The sequence below is a fragment of the Malaya genurostris genome, chromosome 1 (assembly GCF_030247185.1).
Source record: "Malaya genurostris strain Urasoe2022 chromosome 1, Malgen_1.1, whole genome shotgun sequence".
NCBI lineage: Eukaryota > Metazoa > Arthropoda > Insecta > Diptera > Culicidae > Malaya > Malaya genurostris.
Window position 1 is genome coordinate 71,910,664 of NC_080570.1, and position 21,498 is coordinate 71,932,161.

At 36.3% G+C, this 21,498-nt stretch overlaps 1 protein-coding gene across 1 annotated transcript in view; it reads right to left on the reverse strand.

Moving 5' to 3' along the window:
• The window catches only part of LOC131440427 (lysosomal acid phosphatase), a 30,036-nt gene extending 16,377 nt beyond the window's left edge, over positions 1 to 13,659 (reverse strand). The window contains exons 1-2 of the mRNA XM_058611698.1: positions 13,002 to 13,659; positions 12,696 to 12,938 (exon numbers count right to left, since the gene is read on the reverse strand). Of these exons, the coding sequence (XP_058467681.1) occupies positions 12,696 to 12,938; positions 13,002 to 13,250 (492 nt within the window). The 5' untranslated portion in view covers positions 13,251 to 13,659. The remainder of the gene's footprint in view (positions 1 to 12,695; positions 12,939 to 13,001) is intronic.
• Between the last annotated feature and the right edge of the window lie 7,839 nt (positions 13,660 to 21,498).

Here is a 21,498-nt window from a genome sequence, read left to right on the forward strand (position 1 = left end):
GTCATAGATTGGAAAATTTTCTGCATTTCGTGGAAATAATCAGCAAATTTTTCTCCTCTAGCCTGACGGCGATTCGTTGCTTGTACTTCGAGCTGGAAATCTAAGTCGGGAGGGAGAAACTCTCGTTTCAATTCCTTTTTCAACTCCGACCAATTTCGAAAGTCTCTATTTTCAATTCCCTCAATGTACCAATCCTTGGCACGACCAGTAAACAAATGGATGGCAGCCCGAAAAAGTTCGCGATCTGTTACCTCCTCGGATCTACATCTCATTTTGATCTCTTTCAAAAACTCAGCTAATTTTCGCCCCCCATCTTTTCCATCATATTTGAGTCTCCATTCGAAAATTGGAATCCTTTTCATTGGTTCCTTCCTATTCTTTCTATAACTTATGTTCTCTTTTCTATACTTCCTTTTCCTTCTTTTTTCATAAGGATCTAATGAACTATTACTATCAGAACTCATGCTTTCGGACTCAGAAGATCGTGTCGATTCAGCAGGTGAACTAAACTTTACTAACTTCTTTTTTTTTCTCTCCACGTTTCCGTACTTCCTACGAAGTCTACTTGTTCTCCTCGGTTCGCAATTATGCATTTCCGTTGAGGAGCTCTCTGATAATTCTTTTCTTCTTCTACTTGCCCACAGTAACATCCGAGCTTGCTCAGATTCCGACACATCCGTATTAGAAGTTGAATCTCTATCGCTGCTGTTCGATTCTAATATGCTCATTTTACCCTGGTTAGTTTTTGATTTTAAATTGCTCTCCTGACTTTTCAACGATTCTTTCCCATTCTGATTCTTTTTGAAGGAGTCGCTAGGTAGTTCAAGCGATTTTCCCCCCGCCGATTCGCACTTGACTTTTTCATATAATTCTACCAACAATCTCTCTAACTTCTTTTTCCTTTCAATGTTTAATTCTGCCTCTCTTTTCCTCTCTTTTTCGACCTCTATTTCTTGCTCACGTCTAGTTTTCTCTTGATTAGATGTTTGTTGAACGAAATCTTTAAATGCCCTTACAAGGTGTCCTATATTTTCAACTTTTCCCTCTTCGTACTCAGTTAACTTGCTCAGAATCTCTTCCGCTCTTCTCATAGAAGATTCCATTTCATGTATTCTATATTCTATTGATTTCGGTCCTGTCCCTTCTTCCGCTGTACTCACCACTAAGTCTTCCTCTTCTAACGCGACAACCGTTTCATTTAAGACTGCTATTTCACTTCTAACTTCTTCTAGGGCCTGAGAAATACTTGTGTTTACTGGCTTTATTGCTGCCTCACTTTCACCGGAAACAGACGGCAAAGAGAAGTGTTTATGGAACATAGTGTCGATCTGTTCTTCGATCGATTCTACTTGTGACTTGTATTTACGCGCATCCATTGCCATGGACAACAGAGCCGTTCGAACATGGTAATGTATCAATCTAGTTTTGAGCTTTTCGATCTGCCTAGCATCTGATCTTGGGCAATCTAAGAGCTCCGCGATCGCTGTGAGATTTGAGCTTATCACAGCAATCTCATCTTCTGCCGATCTCCACGTTCTTGCAAACGCTGTGGACACCACTCCCATATCTCTCTCTTCTTTCATTCTATCTTTCAGCTTTCTACGTTTGATACTTTCATGGTCAACTTTACGGAACAGAAGATTACGAATAAGAAGCTCGTGCTCAATCTCTCCAATGGTGAGATGACTCACATTCATGTTCTTGTATAAGGTTTGTAAACTCATCGTCATTGAACTGTTCGTATATTCTTGAATAATAAAGATAAATGGAGAAAATTGCACAATATCCGAAATTATTTGAATTTGTCTACTTTTATTATTGAATTGACGCTTCGTAGTCAAGACCCATTAATTGATTCACTTTTATATATCGTAATCTGCTCGCGATCATATATTTGAATAACTTTGGCTCGAGTATTAGCTCTAATAAGTGTTCGCGCACTAGTAAGCGGACGAATAATACAATTTTAGTTCTCAGAAGGAGTGCGATTCATGGCATCGATTCTAATCTACACCCTAATTGCGTTTAATCAGAGAGAATACAACGAACTTTTTGAAAAATACAACGTCTTTTCAAATTCCTCCTACACTTCGAGTGTTCAAAACCTCCTTTTTTTGAACTCTTGATCCTTTTTCGACAGATTAGTTGGGCGCCAATTGTTACTGTGGCAGACGGCCAGAGTAAAGTTTACCCCTAGTCCCTGGTCAAGCCACGGGGACCGTCTGGGGTGGACTCTCACGGTCTCTTTTCTTGCACCAGCTCGATCTGGAGAAACTCGAAGGCTCTCAAGGTCGGCTCCGAGTCTACTTAGAAATCAAGAGTTCGGATATATTTAGTTTAAACACTCACTTATCTTGTTTTTTAACATATATTCTACTCACTAAGGTGTGTGGGTGTGTGTGTGGGTGATGATGTATCCTGGTTGTGCTCGTGGTCGGCCGACCTTCTGCTCTGCTGCTCTGCTACTATGCTTTCCGGGATCTCGAATGCGATGTTACGTTATTGTCCAGATTGACGTAGCCTCCTTCTCGAGCGCGTACGTCCTCAAAGATGGTAGACGGACAGCTTCAGTGGACCGCTTTAGCAGGGTGTTCAGATTTGGGGATATCGGGCTTGGGAATAATCTGTAACCCGTCGTAGCTTCCCCAGTGAACGCATACGACCTCGAAGGTTGAAGTGAACCGCGGTAGTGCGTACCAAGCCGATAATTTAATAGTATTATAATGGGTCCTAGCGTGGTGGTAGAGAAGCTTGAGGTTAGGACTCGACTAGAAAGCAAGTTTTTCGTACTAATTTACCTGACTTTCGTCTATCAATTCACTAGAACTGAGGTTTTCACTTTCAGGTGATTCCAAACTGTCTTGCTTTTTATACTTATTTGAACTTTTATATAAGACTTATTTGAACTTTTATGTTGAAGACACCAGGTCGGTTGACTAACGACCATTCACGTTGGCTATCTGTTCAATAAGACCGACTGGACCCTTCAATTCTAGCCTATCAAGCTCTCTACCGGATCATCTCCACTGAACTGGTTTTTTTCAGGTGCATAGTGCAGCAATTTTCGTGTAGTGTATTTGTAGTGTTTTAGTTTTTAGCTCTAGATTTTAGTACAATATTTACAATTGCTTATTTATACATATTTGAATGTTTGACAATGTAAACTTTATGTTCTGTTATTCTATCTCTGATAATTATTAGTAACTTATATTTTACAATAGAATGAATATATTTTAATATAAATTTTCAATATATAAATAGAACCAAAACGCATGCCCATCCTAACACGAATATAAAACAAATTCATGATGAACTCTAGTATCCCTAGTTCTCCAGCAGTGCTCCTATAGGGGCATGATAGGGTGTACAACTCGAAACGGTAACAAGTTAGGTCACTAGAAGCGAGTAAATACTCATCTCACGTAACCATTTGAGACCACAAGCGAGTGTGGCTGGTAGCATAATCTAATGGGTTACAGTTCCAAAGCCCTGTAACCTTAAGACGGTATGCACAAGATAATGCTTCTTGTTTTAGGAACACATGTAGTGGTTTAATGCACAGTAGCGCCTCTAGAGCAGCAGTAGGAGTTGTCGTGAATGCTTCTGTCATCGCCATTAGTACCATCCTTTGGAGATGATTTAGCTTTGACTGAACTGTCGCGACTTCTCCTTTCTGCCACCATACAAGACATCCATATGCTAAAATTGGTCTAACAATAGTTGTGTAGATCCAATGAATATATCTGGGTTTGAGTCCCCATGATTTTCCAAAAGCTCGTCTGCATTGGCCGAAAGCCAAGCAAGCTCTCTTAATCCTGAAGTCAATGTGAGCAGACCAATTCAGTTTTGAGTCAAGAATAACCCCGACGTATTTAACTTGATCGACCACAGTGACCTCTGAACCAAAGAACTGCAACGGACGAGCTCCTGTGATTATCCTACGATGAGTGAAAAGCATCATTGATCCAACCTGACAACATCATAGCTTAACAGATCGCAGGGCTGACTGCATCAAATCAAAGAGAGTGTTAATGCTTATACCGGTCATCAATATATGATAATCGTCGGCAAAACCATAAGTCGGAATTCCAAGGTTATTAAGTTTCCTTAACAAACCATCAGCGATTAGGTTCCATAAAAGTGGGAAAGTACACACACTTGAGGACACCCACAGACACTCAGCTTTCTAATCTCTGCTTGCCGAAGCGATGAACAAAGAAGTCGATTACTAAGCATTTGCTTGTATGCAATTTGTAATACTTGAAGGTATGCCATGACCACGGGCTGCTTCCAGAATTGAATTGAAAGACACGTTATCAAAGGCACCTTCAATATCTAGGAAAACTCCCAAGCAAGATTGCTTTTGTGAGAACGCTTTTTCAATGTTGTACACAACATCATGTAACAGGGTTGTAGTGGACTTTCCACGCTGGTAAGTGTGTGGGTATAAACGATTTTATAATAATCGATGCATAGCAAGCCATGACTACTACGGTGGGTACAGCTGCGCTTGATTATTCCAAGCACTCACAACTGCTACCACCATTTCGATACGGACGTTAACACAGGTAAGAAGTGCTTCGACATATCTCTTGGGGATTCCTTTTCGGTGGATATTAAGATATTCACAATGGCGATCCTTTGCCAGGTGTTGCAATTTCGTTGCAACAATGTTCAGAACCCTTAGCTTAGCAAGTATATTGTAATTGTAATTTTCACCGGAAAAGGAATCCCAGAGAAAAAAAAGTGTGTAGCAAACGTTGCAGTAATTAGGCGCCTCGTTTTATTTCATTTTTCAAATAAATAAAATGGTCGCCTAAATTACGTAACATTTAAAATGAATTGGAAAAGCGATCACTGTGATCGCGCATTATAAGCGGACCAGGAAGGTCGCGCATTCTGAGCGGACCAGCAAGGTCGCGCATTCTGAGCGGACCAGGATGGTTGCTCATTCTAAGCGGACCAGCAAGGTCGCGCATTACACGCGGACCAGAAAGGTCGCGCAAATAATAATAATAAAAAAAAGCGGACGAAAATGGTCGCGCATTAAATTAAAATTAGCCGACCAGAAACATCGCGCACGAGAGACGCAACTGATTTCAATATTCGATATTGCTATAGTAGCTCGCATTAGTCCTGATGCACATATTTGTGTTTATAACAACAAAGTACGTAATTTAAAACAATAATATGGCGAATAACGGGAAATATGCCCGATTGACCAGGCAGTTCAGATGATGAATCCGCACGGAACGACCGAAATTAGCTCTGCGCCTAATTCGTATTACTGTTTTTGAATTAGTTGATTTTAACAACAAAATTTCCAAAATAACTATAAAATTAGTTAAAATTTAGAATTTACTGTGCTGAAAAAAACTCTTATATTTAGAGAATGTGTTTAGTTGGCGAATATTCTGGACACAAACCAGCAATATTTCAATCCAACACGAAATTCTCATTGACAACTTTGATTCTATTTATCTATCACCGTCATTACTGAAGGACAGCAGTGTCAAAGCAAAACAATCCATTAAAAAGCTAAAAGGGACAGTCTTGTTGAAACTGCTCGCAAATTGTTTAGATGTTTTTCGCATGTGTTGCGATATATCCCTATATAAATTTCTAAACCGATATGTAAAAATGACGTAAACTGTTAGTGGAAAGCGTATTTATTTAGAATTTGTGCGCAGTTGAAGCGATTGTGGGTAATAATGTTTTTACGCGAAACAGTGAAGTGAGTTTCGAAAGTTGCACTCTAATTGTACACGTCAAATGATGTTTTTCTGTATCTTCTCATTCCGGGCTACGCCGTCCGGTGTACTACTTGTATTCGGTTTTTGTTTTCCGAGTGCTCAAAGTTTTCAGTGAGAGAGTCGATTTCGCGAAGTCGAATGAAGAAAACAGCGATTTAGAAGTAAAATTTTTCAAAAAGAAGTGTATGTTTCGCTTATGTCTTTTTCTCGAATACAACATCGTATTTATACCTGCAAATATAGAAAAGATAACCGCGACTGAAATTTTTTTCGGTAGTAGTGTGCCATCTAGTGGCTAGTAGTCATTACGGTGTTAACGAGCGCCATATAGCTGCTAATTGCAGAAACCAATTCAACCACTTATGTTGGTTGAAAACAACGTTTTATTTCTCTAATTCAACTAAAAAATTAGTTGAATGGATATGAAGCGTGCCTTAGCTAAGAAATGACAGCACGTTTAATTGGTGAATTCAACTAAAAAAAATAGCCATTTCAACAAATATTTTATTATTATTAGGAGAATTAGAATTAAAAATCTAAATTAGCAAAAGTAAGATTTTTTTAGTTGTCTCAAAAAATAACTAACTAAAATCAGAAAACTAATTTTTTCGCCAAAATGCTAATTTCGGTCTTTCCGTGTGGGAGGAATGGAATCGTTACATTGAAAAATCTGAGATAGCAACATCTCTTAGTAACGTGTGTAAAAAACATCATGTATGTTACGAAATCTATAGTTGAATAGGTCAACCATTAATGTATCGAATTTACTACTTACCAAAGTATGTATATTTAATTTCTTTGAAATGTCTAATTCTTCTATAGAGATCTAGTCTTATTTCCATAATATAGTTTCTAGAAGAGTCCGCGTGAAAAATTATAAATTTAGAGTAACAATTTTACAATCCGATTTCTGAAACTGAATAGCATAATTATGAGATAATTCCTTCTACAAAACCAGTAGTTACCTGCTAATATCCAGTTTCCCTTTATAAGTATTGAAATTTTGTTAAACTTAGCACCGTTGTTTTTCCAATTTTCCAAAACATTGCAGAGACCAAGCTAAAAGCGATGCCAGATAATTGTAGTGTCATTTCCACAAAGTGACATTTATCCCGGAAACTTTAGCACGAAATGAGCAAGATAAGACAATTTGTCTTTAGTCACTAGACAAGATTCCGTAGTTTTCTGATCAAAAATTCAAAATTCTGTGAACTCAAATTTCTGTAGATATTCTTCACGGTTCCGAAAATTCGTTGAAAATCTCCAAATTCAAATATACGGATATTTTCGTAGATCTGACATCGCTGCCAAGTTCTATAAGTATGACATTCGCCAATGAATTTAAGAACATTATTATCTATATGAATACCTACTACATCGCTTTCATTTTTTTTTGGAAGAGGGATAATGTGTGGGTATAAACGATTTTATAATAATCGATGCATAGCAAGCCATGACTACTACGGTGGGTACAGCTGCGCTTGATTATTCCAAGCACTCAACTGCTACCACCATTTCGATACGGACGTTAACACAGGTAAGAAGTGCTTCGGCATTCTGAAGAGAAAAAAAAGTGCTTCGGCATATCTCTTGGGGATTCCTTTTGCATTCCATGTAGCGGATGCACGTCCAGACTAACATTCCTAATATCCTCTTGGAATATATCCTGTCGCAAGACTAAAAGTAAGTATTTTCTTCAAAACATGTTTGAAATGTTCACACCCTTTCTGCAGTAACACTGGAAAAACTCCATCCTTTCCAGAAGACTTGTACGGAGCAAAACTCTCAACTACCCATTTGGCCGATTCAATCATCACAACGCTTCGAGCAAGGGCCCAAGAAGCGTAACTACCTGAAAAAGTCTCGGGAAGAGCTGTCGACCATCTGAAGTTCTTAAGAAACTGACATTAAAATCCTTAGACTTCTAAAGTAACTTATTTAATCTGCTAGCCTCGTTGAGACTAGAGACATTTGTGCCAAGACTTTTCCAACCACTTCGCTCAGACGATCGAAGAGCATTTTTGTAAGCCCTTCGAGCCGACACGAATGCCTCCGACCCATCTCTGCGTCGGTGGTTCCAAGCTCTTCTGCATAGTTTCCTTAGTCTAGCAAGTGCAGCATTCCACCAAGGAGTTCCTCTAGTAGCTCGCACAATCCGAAGTGGACAAGCCTCTTCATATGCTGCAACTATGAGTTAGTTTGTCTCGTCGACAACATTTTTCAAATCAATTGGGGTTTCAATTGTTGGTTAGTACCCGTAAAATCTAGTCGCCAAGCCCTCTTCATAGAGGTCCCAGTTTGTAGATTTGGGATTACGATGTGATAATATCAAATTTAACGTTTGAATGATCAAAGAAGATGTACTTATGAACAGACAACGAAGGTTCGAGCTCATCGTAGACGAGCCAATTCACCAACTCATGCGCAATTCTACACAGCAAATAAAATTGTAATTACCAGTCTCGTAATACACTGCGACGTTCAAACAAAATCGACGTAATTTAATTGACGATGTGAAATCACAGATTTTTGGTTATATATTTAAAGCCATAGCGTAATATTATGCATAAAAGATGTACTCAAATAAAAACGCCGAAAGAGCAAAATTTTACACATTGTTCCGTGTAATATCACAGCGAAAAGAATGCACTTAAACCGTGTTGAAAATTTACCAGAATATTACATAGATGTTTTGTGATATATTATCGATACAGTGTACATATACACAAAAGTGTGTAATATTCACACAAAAGTGACGCAGAGCTCTTATGTGTGCATTGTTTTTCATTTCATGGCGTCAGTTATATGAATTTGTTTATCTGCGTGCTCTTGTGCAAACATAAATTGGTAAGTAACAGTACAAACTTTGTAATTTGTTGATTCGATGCAATACAGCAATTTACAATAGAAAATGTCACTAAACGGGTTGATAAATTTTCAATAATTTTTGTAGCTTTCGTTGGTAGTTTCAAACTAAATCTTTTTCCCGTGATACTAGTGGAATATGCAGTACGACATTATGCCTGGTCTGTACCGGTACTAATTGATGTGTGCAATGGATTAAAAACATTTTCACAAACCCGTATGAACGATTTTCAATGTGCAAAAAAGGATATGGCCTATAATGTGTACATAAAATCTGGGAAACGAATATTTTGGTAACATGATGACTGATGCATTGATTTACGATTGATTGATTTGTAATAGCTATTCTATGTATGTATATATGTGTGTTATGTTATTAATTTGTCGTCAACACATAAAAATGATTCTTATCAATATCACATTTAAATTTCAGATAATTGAAATGGATATAGTTTGCTCAATATGCGGTTCATACTTTAAGCAGGTGGAGATTTATAAAAGTCATATTAAAACAAATCGCTATACTTAAACATCACTTTGAACGTGCAACTGGGATAAATCACACACGCTTTATTGACAATTATTTTTCTAAGCGGAAAAGACTCATTCAAGTTTCGAGAACGTACATCTATAAAAAAATGCACATTAACGACTGCGACAGACTTGTAAATTTTTGTTGGCGTTTCAAAAATATTGAAGGAAGATTTTTCTACAGTCTTGGTCAGTTTTGGTGTAAGTGATAGAATATTAAAAATAATGATACTATTTAAATTGATAGAGTGTGTATAAGCCCTTAGGGCATATTCAGTAGTCTTCTTGTTATAGATGCATAATTTGTGTCAGTTTTAATTTCAATGAAATTTTTTTTACTATACACAGAATGATGCTACCATCTTGGATACAACTACTACGTCTCCTATTCTCGCATTAGTTGATATGAAATATAGTACGTCAAAAGTCGAATATTCTAACTTTCGAAATTCTGTTACAGGTCGCGATATGTACTACAAATATCCTGCTGTAGTTTCAAAAACTCTAGAGTTTTTTCAGTTATTTTCACTGAAACTTAAGCCTGATAAAGGCACCAGATCAGTTGCAACAATAGTAGGTAAACAACAACAACCAGTTCGAACACTTTTAACCAAACTAGCTAAAATTCAATAGATTTTTTCTTTTACTTGTATTCAAACCAAAACTTGCCATTTATAATGGGACGTGGGACGTTTTTGTTAACATTATTAAAAAAGTCTTCGTCGGTCGACTTTTCTTCAACGCAACGTCAAAAACATATGTTATAAACATATGTTTAATTCTACTAATTTATATCAAGACGAAATCGTTTCAGTAAGTAACTAGAATGTCAAAGCTTTTCTTTAACAAAAGAATTAAATAATGAGTAATCTAATAAAGTATATGTATGTATATAAATAATATACATATATATATATATATATATATATATATATATATATATATATATATATATATATATATATATATATATATATATATATATATATATATATATATATATAAATATATATATATATATATATATATATATATATATATATATATATATATATATATATATATATATATATATATATATATACTAGTATAGAGAATGAAAAAAATTAAAATTATGCTTACAACCAGAAGGAGAACGACTGATTATAGATCATTGAATTAATAAATTAAAAATAAATACTCGAATAATGATGAATAATGTATTTTCATTTCGTATCAACATGCTATGCATTCTTCCGGATTAAATAGTTCTGAATTACGTATTTTTGATTACGTTGTTCCGCATTCCGTTGTTATTTGTTACGTTGCTCAGCTTTGTGTTTTTTTAGTACGCAAGTCTCTAATACGTCGATCTTGGATTAAAACGTATACAAGAGTACATCGTTATCGTGTAACGTGAAATGAATGTAATTGTACGCAACATTTCAAACCTAGTTTATGTGCATACTTTCCGATGTGAAATTACAAGATTTTTTTTGCTGTGTATCAGAGCAGAGAGTTACGTCCAAAACCTACTCTCTTCCAGATCTCGCGAAAGTTGGACGGTTTCCTTCATTGACTATGTGTAGGTTTGTACTGAAGTCATCGCTTGGCGAAGGTTGGTTATGTGGCAAATATGCCGAACAATAGACATATTTTCTGTCTATGCCATCAATAGTCATACCAACTGTGATAGCACAAATATCCCGGGTTGTGAGCTCCGATATGAGAGAAACATCGAGAGCACTATTTGCAAGAATGCATGCTCGAGGCATTTCACGTAGATTAGTCATACCGGTATTGTTGAAGGCAACAAAGACTGGGTTTAACAATTTTCCAACGTAGAAGTTTCCCTTTTGGAAATATAATTCTTGAACCAAAGCAATAGAAGCTTTACCTTCTTGCAGAAGTCTGGATAGATTCATAGTTGCTGTACGTTTATGCTGAAGATTGATTTGTGCCACTCTAACCATTATCAATTAGAGTAATGAACACTCCATCTCCAGCACTTATCGTACAACAACTAGAAGAAACCAAATATATTGGCTCATAATCGCCTATAGCAAACCATGTAAGGATTTTTTTAAATGTTAGGGAAAACCCCAAGATATTCCGTTCACGACTGCATTGTTTAACCTCCTGCAGCAATTCAGTCATCGGCACGGAAATACACCTTGACTTAGGAGTTCCTATTTTTGTGGCCTTTTACGACATGGAACAGGAAACCAGTGGATCAATTCTTGGTAGAAAATAATTCCGCCGGATGCCACACGGCTTACCTGTTTGGTGGACTTATACCACCGGGGCAGGTGGACCGTAGCGTTATTCTTAGCCAGTTTGGAAAACCGCTACCGACACTGCACGGCTATCTAGGCTGCTCAGAGAGGGAAGTTGACATTGATGGTCAACTTCCATGAATGGCCGAGCAGCAGAATAAACACTTGATCCTTAAAAAAAGAACCCTACTGGAAAGGAGTTGCGTTCTTGGAAGCTACGGAGAAATCGTGGTATAAAAGTAGTGTCGAAATTTTGAAATACCATTGGAATAATTGTATCGCTCTTTAAGGAGAATCCACAGATGAGTAAAATCGAAATTATGAAAAAATACTGTTTTCTTTGTAAGACCGGGGACTTTTTGTCCGACACACCAAATTTCTCCTTTGGCGTTCAGTAATAATGTCTACGGTTGCGATCTGTAACATTCATCCACTTTATAACCATCTGTCAACGAACTAACGGATTTCCTGTAAAAATATTACGAAATATTCGTTTAAATTTTACTGACATAAGTTCTTGATGTTTGTAATGTAATTTCTTTTTCCCTATTTAGGAAAAGTTTTATCAATTTTTCAGTGAATCAATTGAAAATAATGAAGAATTTCAGCATAGAACGCTTCAGTAAGCATCTTAGCTGTCAAATAGACAAATTTTCGGTAAAGAAGTTAACAGTTAAGCATTCAACACGGCAAGTTAATTTCGAATTGATTCCTGTATATTCAGAGTACCCATCATATTTCGGGGTCTCAGTGAAACTTGCCGAGATAGCAGTAATGTTTTACAGATCTTAAGTACTATATTTACGATTTTTTTTGTAAATTTTACGGAATGTCAATATTGCATGATGAACAAGTCAATATAATTAATTCTGACAGATTGATGCTCAGTGCAACTGCACCGAACATTCTGTAAATGAAACTTTTACTGAAATGATTATCAAAGCATCAGCTGTTTGAAAGTCAATAATTTTTTTAGCGACACCCATAAAAAAAAATTGGTGTGGACATGTTATTTAATGCTTTGTGATTTAAAAAATTTGTTTGCGCCGGCAGATATATAATCCCTTAATTTCACTTGAATAATATACTAAGGTCTTTTATAATGCGGTCTTTTTTATGCGGTTGTTTATGCGACTTTTTTATGCAAAGTTTTAGAGTTATGCGAATTTTCAGAGTTATGCGGTTTTTTATGCGAATTTTCAGAGTTATGCGGTTTTTTTATGCGGTACGTAAATTCGCATAAAAAAGACTTCAGTGTATATGAAAACATTTACTACCATTAGGTACCCACCGTATCGCGATCCCTATCCAATGTGTTGATTGCCACCGGCTGCCATGGTATAGGTAGCGGATTAGTGTTCTCCAAAGGGGGCAAAAAACCTGCCATGAAGCTCTGGGCACTCATGACGCACCTCTCAGCATAGCTGCTGATTACGTACATGTTTTCCTTTGAATAAAGGCCATTCGGTGGTAAGAGACGATAATAACGTGGCCGAAGATTCTTCCCTAAACTGTACATTTGCTGAGATCCTCGCTGGAAAGAAACAGGAATATCCAATCTGGTTCCAATCTCATAATTATATAATTATAAGCGAACCTCCGACAAAGCTCCTAGTCCTCCAGTCCACTGGTGGTTACGATGAGGATCATTTGGGTAAAACTCGGTCGGTGAACGGTCTCCGTGGCGGAACATGATCGCTATCATACGAAGTGTGCGCAAGCCTTCTTCGTCAGTGCTATCACCAAATGCCAAATAGGCAAGCATCACCGCAAGGCAGATACTACCGAGGAAGAACACCGACACGGTCATTCCTCGTTTACCTTTTTGCCAGCAGTCCCATGTCATTGTCGATACACGTTTGGGCAAAGATCCGAGATGCACCAAAAACACGTGCTACAATCAAGGCAGCACTCTTTAGTGATCTATTCTTACCACTCGAAAAGTTAAAGCTCTATATAGCTATATTGGCCACTTGTTTACATAATTCACAATTTTCATGAGAAATGCCTATTATAATTCAAGACAACTACTTGTTACTAGATGTGTGTTGTAAACATTTCATTCTTCTTAAATTCACTATCTTCCACAATAAAAATGATAATGGAAACCAAAATAAAGACGCACGGTTATCAGTAAAATAAATATTATCGCCGTATATTCAGCACTTGCAACTAGAGTCGAGAATCAGCTCCCTAAATTTGATACTCACACTAATTTGATGCGTCGCGACGGTACTGCTGCCATTCAGTATCACAAATGTAAATATGTTGAAACGTGGCTGCACCAGTGTATATAAAACAAAGCAAATATGCGGTTAGGTGTAAAACGCTCCTCACAGTGCATTGCCACTTTTCGAGCGAGCTTGGGATTAAACTCACAATTGAATGCTATGTTCTTCATTCATTTTAACCAATCGGTCGATTGAAAGTGCATTCGGTGTAGAATTGAATTGACGCAAGGTGCTCCGAATAGAAGAATATTTTCCACCGTGTGGAAAAAGACAGTCTACTATGAAACACATTCTGTCTTTAGATTTCTTAACAATTTTTCTATTTCATTTACGTTTCGCCTTCGGTTCATCAGTGCATTATCAGTTTATGTTGGACTACTAATGCCACCTCGCGGGTCAACAAAATGCTTTCAGACGAGCCGAATGAAACGAAACCAATCGACGGCCGTCAACAGTTGGAAGTCACCGGTTTGTGCTTGAGTGCACATGGCTAATCTGTCTATGCTTACTAAGAATCAATGCAGTTCATAGCACTATACGAGGATTACACACTTAAAACCATTTCTTGAGCTCGGCATAATAAAATGCCGAAACTGATCAGCAACACGGAAATTTACTGATTGCTCAGTAATCAATACGCATGTTTCTGAACTTCGTTAAATGCATTCACTGATATTTCGGTAAAATGCTTCACTTTGCCGAAATTTGGCATAATTGCTTGCTGAATTTATCAGTAAACAACAGATCTCGGAATATGCGCTAGCTGTTGCCGAGATTCAGCACAACAGCTGTCATTTATTGCCGCGTAACATTTTCGCTTCGCATTGCGCGATTATTTTATGATGAAATTCTCTAGTGAAAAAATGGATAATCTTCGAAGAAGTGTGGAACCACTTGCAAGTAAAAATATTGAATAAATAGCTTGAATGTTTCGCTTTATAAAAAGCGACTTTATCAGAGCACTCGCGATTATAAGGGAAAACACCCAACTCGGGGCTCAAAGCGTCCTTGAGACAAAACTTTGGGGGATATGCGAAAAAATAACCCAATGCATGCACGGAACGACCGAAATTAGCTCTGCGCCTAATTCGTATTACTGTTTATGAATTACTTGATTTTAACAACAGAATTTCTAAAATAATTATAAAATTATTAGTTTTACGTTTCGTCTTTGACTCATCAGTGCAGAGCAGTTCAAATTGAACTGCTTAGTGCTAAACTTGGCAGTTCAATTTGAACCGCTAAGCAGACGTAAAGTTTCTGCTACTTACAGAACACTTTTTGTTTTGCAACGGAGTGCAATGTCTTTTCTGACGTGCCGAACGAAAACGTGTTTTGGACTATTTCTGGCCGATGCAGGTTAGGTCATTTAGGGGTTAGCCAAATTTTGTGCTAGGGCACATAACCGTTTCGTTTTCGTTCAGCACGTCAGAAAAGACATTGCACTCCGTGGCAAAACAAAAAGTGTTCTGTAAGTAGCAAAAACTTTACGTCTGCTTAGCGGTTCAAATTGAACTGCCGAGTTTAGCACTAAGCAGTTCAATTTGAACTGCTCTGCACTGATGAGTCAAAGACGAAACGTAAAACTAATAAAAACTCTTAAATAACTATAAAATTAGTTAAAATTGAGAATTTACTTTGCTGAAAAAAAACTCTTGTTTTTAGAGAAGGCGAATATCCTGGACAAAAACCAGCAACAATCCAACACGAAATTCTCCTTGATAACTAATTTTGGTATTAAAATCAGAAAATTTGTTTCTATTTATCTATCACCATCATTACTGAAGGACAGCACAAAGAAAACAAAAATGAAATTGATTTTATTAACAAGTTTATTAGCCAAAAACTCATGAGAAGTGTCAAAGCAAAACAATCCATCCAAAAGCTAAAAAGGACAGTCTTGTTGAAACTACTTACAAATTGTTTTGATGTTTTTCGCATGTGTTACGATATATCCATGTATAAATTTCTAAACCGATATTTAAAAATGACGTAAACTGTTAGTGGAAAGTGTATTTATGCATAATTTGTGCGCATTCGAAGCAATTGTGCATAATAATGTTTTTACGCGGAAAAGTGAAGTAAGTTTCGAATGTTGCACTCTAATTGTACAAGTCAAACGATGTTTTTTGTATCTTCCAACCTTCCGGGCCACGCCGTCCGGTGTACTACTTATATTTGGTTTATGTTTTCCGAGTGCTCAAAGTTTTCAGTGAGAGAGTAGATTTCGCGAAGTCGAATGAAGAAAACAGCGATTTAGGAGACAAAATTTCAAAAATAAGTTTGTTTCGTTTATGTCTTTTTCTCCAATACAACATCGTATTTATACCTGCCAATATAGAAAAGACAACAGGGACTGAAATTTTTTCGACAGTAGTGTGCCATCTACTAGTCATTACGGTGTTAACGTTTTTTTCGGTGACAGTGTGACATTTATGTTGGTTGAAAACAACGTTTTATTTCTCTAATTCAACTGAAAAATTAGTTGAATGGAAATGAAGTGTGTTGTATGCTACATGCTGGCAACAAATTTGTAAGCCTCCTTTAAATGTTAATAAAATGAATTTTTGATCCTAAAGGGGGGGGGGGGTTATAAAGTTGAGAAATCACAAACAAAATTAATCGACTAGATTTTTAATTACTGATGATTCGGTAATTTATTTTTTCATTTTTTCGTTTCATTGGATTGCCGAATATTCAGTGAACGTTTCACTGAGCAAACAGTAAATCTTATGCTGACGATTTCGGCATTATTTGACATTTGCCAAATTTGAGGGTGCCGAGACGCTCAGTAATTTTATTTTTGCCGGCTGTGCGAATCTCGGCATATTTTTGCCGAGACTCAGATATAAAATTTGAGTGTGTAGCTAGAGAAACGTTCTTACGTTCTTACCTAACAGTGAGATGATAGCTGTTTTATCAATTCGCTTGTAAAAACCATGAATACGAGTCTTCGGTGTTGTTATTTTTCAATTCAATTTTAATAATTCATAAAGGTATTCAGTTTGATTAATAAAAAAACATTTTTTTGGTTTCTTTCACATTTTTGGAAAATTTTCAGTTTCTGTATCCCTAAAAAATTGTGGTATATTGGAATTCGATTTGTTTAATCATCAACTAATATAATTAAATATTGAAACAGTTTCGAACCGAATTCAGAAGAATATTTATGTTTTTCGCATCGTTGTTTGAAGTTATGGTTTGAAATTTCAGTCACAATGAGTGACCCTGTATGGCCATGAATTAATATGATGATTTAATTTGAGTAGTTTTGAAGATTTTTTTATACCGTCATCTTTTATGACGGTTTGAATTTTAAAAACTCATCACCTTGTAACTCCAGAATCGGATTCGGATAAAATTCAACAATTTTGTCTTTTAATTTGATTTTTTGTTTATAAAATTCGGTTTGGCCTTGCTAGAGAACACGATTGAACTCCTCTAATCCCGATATTTTTGGAATCGATATTAGAGAACCGGTGTAGCCGAAGTCAGTTAAAATTTAACAATGGCCTGAGGGATTGTAAGCAATTTCATTTGAATAGAAATTTTTACAATCAGTGTAGCCATCTTTGAAAAACAGTAGGGCGTTCCAAATAAACTTTTTGGATATAACTGAAGTAAGTTTATTTGGTCATTGACTATCAACATCTACAAAACCAATGAACCCTATTAATTGATCTGATTAAAAACAACAAGCTTTTAAGGGATTTTAAGATCTTTCAATTGAATCTTAGATGGAGAAAATCGGTTTAGCCATCTCCGAGAAAATTGAATGACATTATTCGTCACATACATACATCCAGACATTTGCTGATCTCGAAGAACTCTTTTGAATATTATTTGGTATCGATTACAGAGGTTTCAATCTTAAGATCATTCACTTCGTCGGGCCAGGAAAACTTGCTGACCCTATGTGTGGGGTTGAGAATCGAACCCAGGTGGGCTGCATGGAAGGCATCGATTTACCCATCACGCTTTACCCGTCCCGGAACTGTTTTGAATACACACTAAGAAAAGTTTACATCTTTATAGATGCACATAAATGGAGCGTCGCGATTCACTTACATTCACGATTCAAAACATGTGAAGATAAGTCATATCAGTAACTTCACCGTTAATGTAGCTTAAGCAACATTATGGCATGTTTGAATTTACGTCAAGTGTAAATTTCATTTTTTCTAAGAGTGTAGTATATGAGTGCAAGAAGTTATGTTATTGCTGTAAGCAGTATAAATCAATATAATTATGAACATGTTTGAATTCGAAGACACTCTCAAGTTTCTAATACCCAAGTAACAATTCGAATGCCTTATGGTTTTGATTATAATTTATAGGAGTTTTGTAATTGATTTTTCAATCACTACCTGTTTTATGCCAACTATAATAAGTGTCTCTTTTAACCAGTAATATCATAGTTTTCAAAGCTTCTATGAAACCCTTTACCTGCACTAAAAATAAAATAAAAATAAAACAATTTGCAGTAGAATAAAACCATGCAAACACTCTTAATATTGCTTTCAAACATTTTCTTTAAAACATTATTGCCAGTTAAATTCTTTCATAAATCTAGTTTTGTGTGTGTGCGTGTTCATTCTATGACAATTTCACTCAGAGTAAATTTGAGGGTTCTAAAGTACATTTATGACACATTAGTTGGAGGCTATTTGATTTTTTGCTTCTTAGGTTAAGTGTAATTTGCATTCAAAGGAATTTCATGGCCGCCATTATGATGTTCTATATCGTAGCATTTATTGACATCAAATAAACTTCGAAATGCAAAAACGAGGAAATATGTTGGACTTTCATGATTCATTTTCAGATTGTATGCACAAGTTTTATCGCCACAGAATAGTTTTATACAAAAATGACGATGAATCACAAAAAATAATTTTCATAAATCATGGAGACTTTCGCCAAAACCGCATTTATTTCAAGGCGATTAGTTATAATTCTTATTTTTATCCTTACATTCACGATAAAAATAAAAGCGCATAAAGTTTTTACGTTCGGAAAAGGTCTCAAACCCGTAATTAAAATATAATATATTCTTACTGATTGCATTCAAAGTAGACATGACACACATAGTCAAGAAAAATATCATCAAAACGACAGTTTATTCATAGCGGAATTCATTCCATCCAAAGAAATTTAATGTTGATCGTAAAGCTGGTTTCAAAATTTTCTTGAATTTGGAGTTTTAAAGCAGGTTTATGCTGATTCTTCATTTTGATTTATAAACCTTATGAAGAATGGTCCACTTTGCAGGAACATGCTCTTATAAAGGTTTTCAGTAGGTTTTCGTGGAGTTTAAAGTTTTATTGCAAGATTTATTATATAGCATTGAAGACAGCTACAAGTATTTAATAATATTAAAAATGTTACTTGGGATATGTCATCCTTTTCTTTACGTTTCGTCTTACACACCAAAAAAATTTGAATTTTACAGGTGACCTAATCCCTCATAATTGCAATTCATAAAGACTTAATTTGTCAAATGACGGAAAATCTCATTTGTAATGACTTAATGTTAGATGAACTTGAATTTTACTGGTTTCGACTGTAACTTGCGTTCTGCTAGCAGGTGCGACTGTATGAATTTAAATGCACCTTTTACCAGCCAAGCAGATGCATGCTTCTGTGGTTCGGTCGATTAACAGACGTACTTGCGATCCAATGATTCTCGGTTCAAGTCGCGACGGTTGCTCTCAGTATTCTTTTTTTTTATTTCAATGAATTTCATGTATGGACTTTTAGACACAATATTAAATGTTCTTCCACGTAAATTTGCGTGAGCTACGACGCTCCATTTATGTGCATCTAATAAGATGTAAAATCACAGAGTTATTTTTTAATGTGTAGAGACTCGTCAGTGCAGAACAGTTCAATTTGAACTAAGCACAAGAATAGGATAACCCCTATATATTCACTCTTATTCTGAATAACGACGTATTGATTTATCGATCGAATCCTAGCTACCTTGGATTTTGCTAGCGTTATTAGGAATACAAATGAAATGCGAGCGTAAAATCGATATGAAGTTGTTCAGAATAAGGGCGAATATGTCATATTCGAACGATTAAGGAGTGTATCGAAAATAAGCTATCCACATACATTTGTGTTGTACGCATGTATTTGTGATGATTTTTTATGCTCTGACCACAGCATGCTGTGCGTTTGACTGTCAGATTTCGTTTGTTTACTGGTTTCTGCGTTTTCAAAATGTCGCGCATTGAAAAGGAAGTGAAAATTAAGGTTCTGGACACATGGCTAAGTAAGAAGGGTATTACTATGCGAAAATTGGCGAAGTGGTTTGGAATTCATCATGCCAGTGTTAAAACCATCATTAATAAGTTTAGGGAACACTATTCTTTGGATGAGCTACCAGGAAAAGGCAGAAAACTAGACCAGAAAGTGATATCTCCAATCATGAAGAAAAAATTAATGTCAATACGTGATTTGGCCAAAACGCAGGAACGAGTGTCGGAATGATTCAGCGTATCAAAAGGCGAAATCACCTGAAGACCTACAAGAAGCAGAAAATCTCGAAATAAAGTGTATAACAGAAGAAGCGAGCAGCAACAAGGGCACGGAAATTGTATTCGCTTCTTTTGCAGTGTCCGGATGCATGAGTTTTGATGGACGATGAGACTTATGTAAAGGAAGACTAAAAAACCCTTTCAGGTCCACAATACTTTACTGTCGTCGTCGGGGAGGATGTGAGCGATGCGGACAGGTCGATTCAAATGGAGAAATTCGGTCGAAAGTTACTGTTATGGCAAGCAATATGTTCCTGTGGTTTGATGCCAACCATTTTTTATACTACCGAAACTATGAATGCAGAAATCTATCGACGAGTGTCTCCGGAAGAGATTGCTGCCTTTATATAAGAAACATAGTACACTGAAACCTCCATTTACGAACTAACCGGGGTTCGTAAATGGAGGTAGTTCGTAAAAAAAGTTTACGTTATTTGGGATTTGGTTCGTAAAAAAAGTTTACGTTATTTGGGATTTGGTTCGTAAAAAAAGTTTACGTTATTTGGAATTTACTTCGTAAAAAAATTTTGTGTAATGAATATGGAAACCCCCAATCACATGGCTATTTTCGGAACGGATGTGATAAGTGGGTGCAAGAAAATGATGTTTGGGGTCGGTTCAAAATCCAAGATGGCGACTTACGGTTTATCGATATTCCGTGAAAACTTTTACAATGTGGGTATTTTCGAACCGGAATTGATGAGTAGATGACGGAAAACTATGTTTGAAGTAGTTCGGAAATCTAAGATGGCGACTTCCGGTTTGTCTGGTTTGAAAACCTTTACAATGTGGGTATTTTCGGAACGGGATTGATGAGTAGTTGACGGAAAACGATGTTTGAAATGGTTCGGAAATCCAAGATGGCGACTTCCGGGTTTTCGATATTCCTTAAAAACCCTTACAATGTGGGTATTTTCGGAAAAAATTGATGAGTAGATGACGGAAAACTATGTTTGAAGTGGTTAGTTACGGTTTTAAATTTCGACATTCTAAAAATTAATATTGAGTCGAAAAGGTTTCTTTATCAGGAAGAATAGATTGCCATACTGAAGAGGTGTACATTGTTTCATCCGATTCGGAGAAAGTCGATCCTGCCAGTTTATCTACTATTTATTTCTGGAATTGCTCATAAATGTTAGAAATTCAGTGTCATGTGGTTGTCTAACTGACTCTTACAACTTGAGCTAAATAATATCCCTTTTTCTCAATGGCTTACAAAATGTTAAATCATATTCCGACGGGCCAGTTGACATGAGATTTTGACAAGTTTAAATAAAAACAAATGTGTCGTGATGAGAGTAACAGTACTTTTTTCGACTTTATC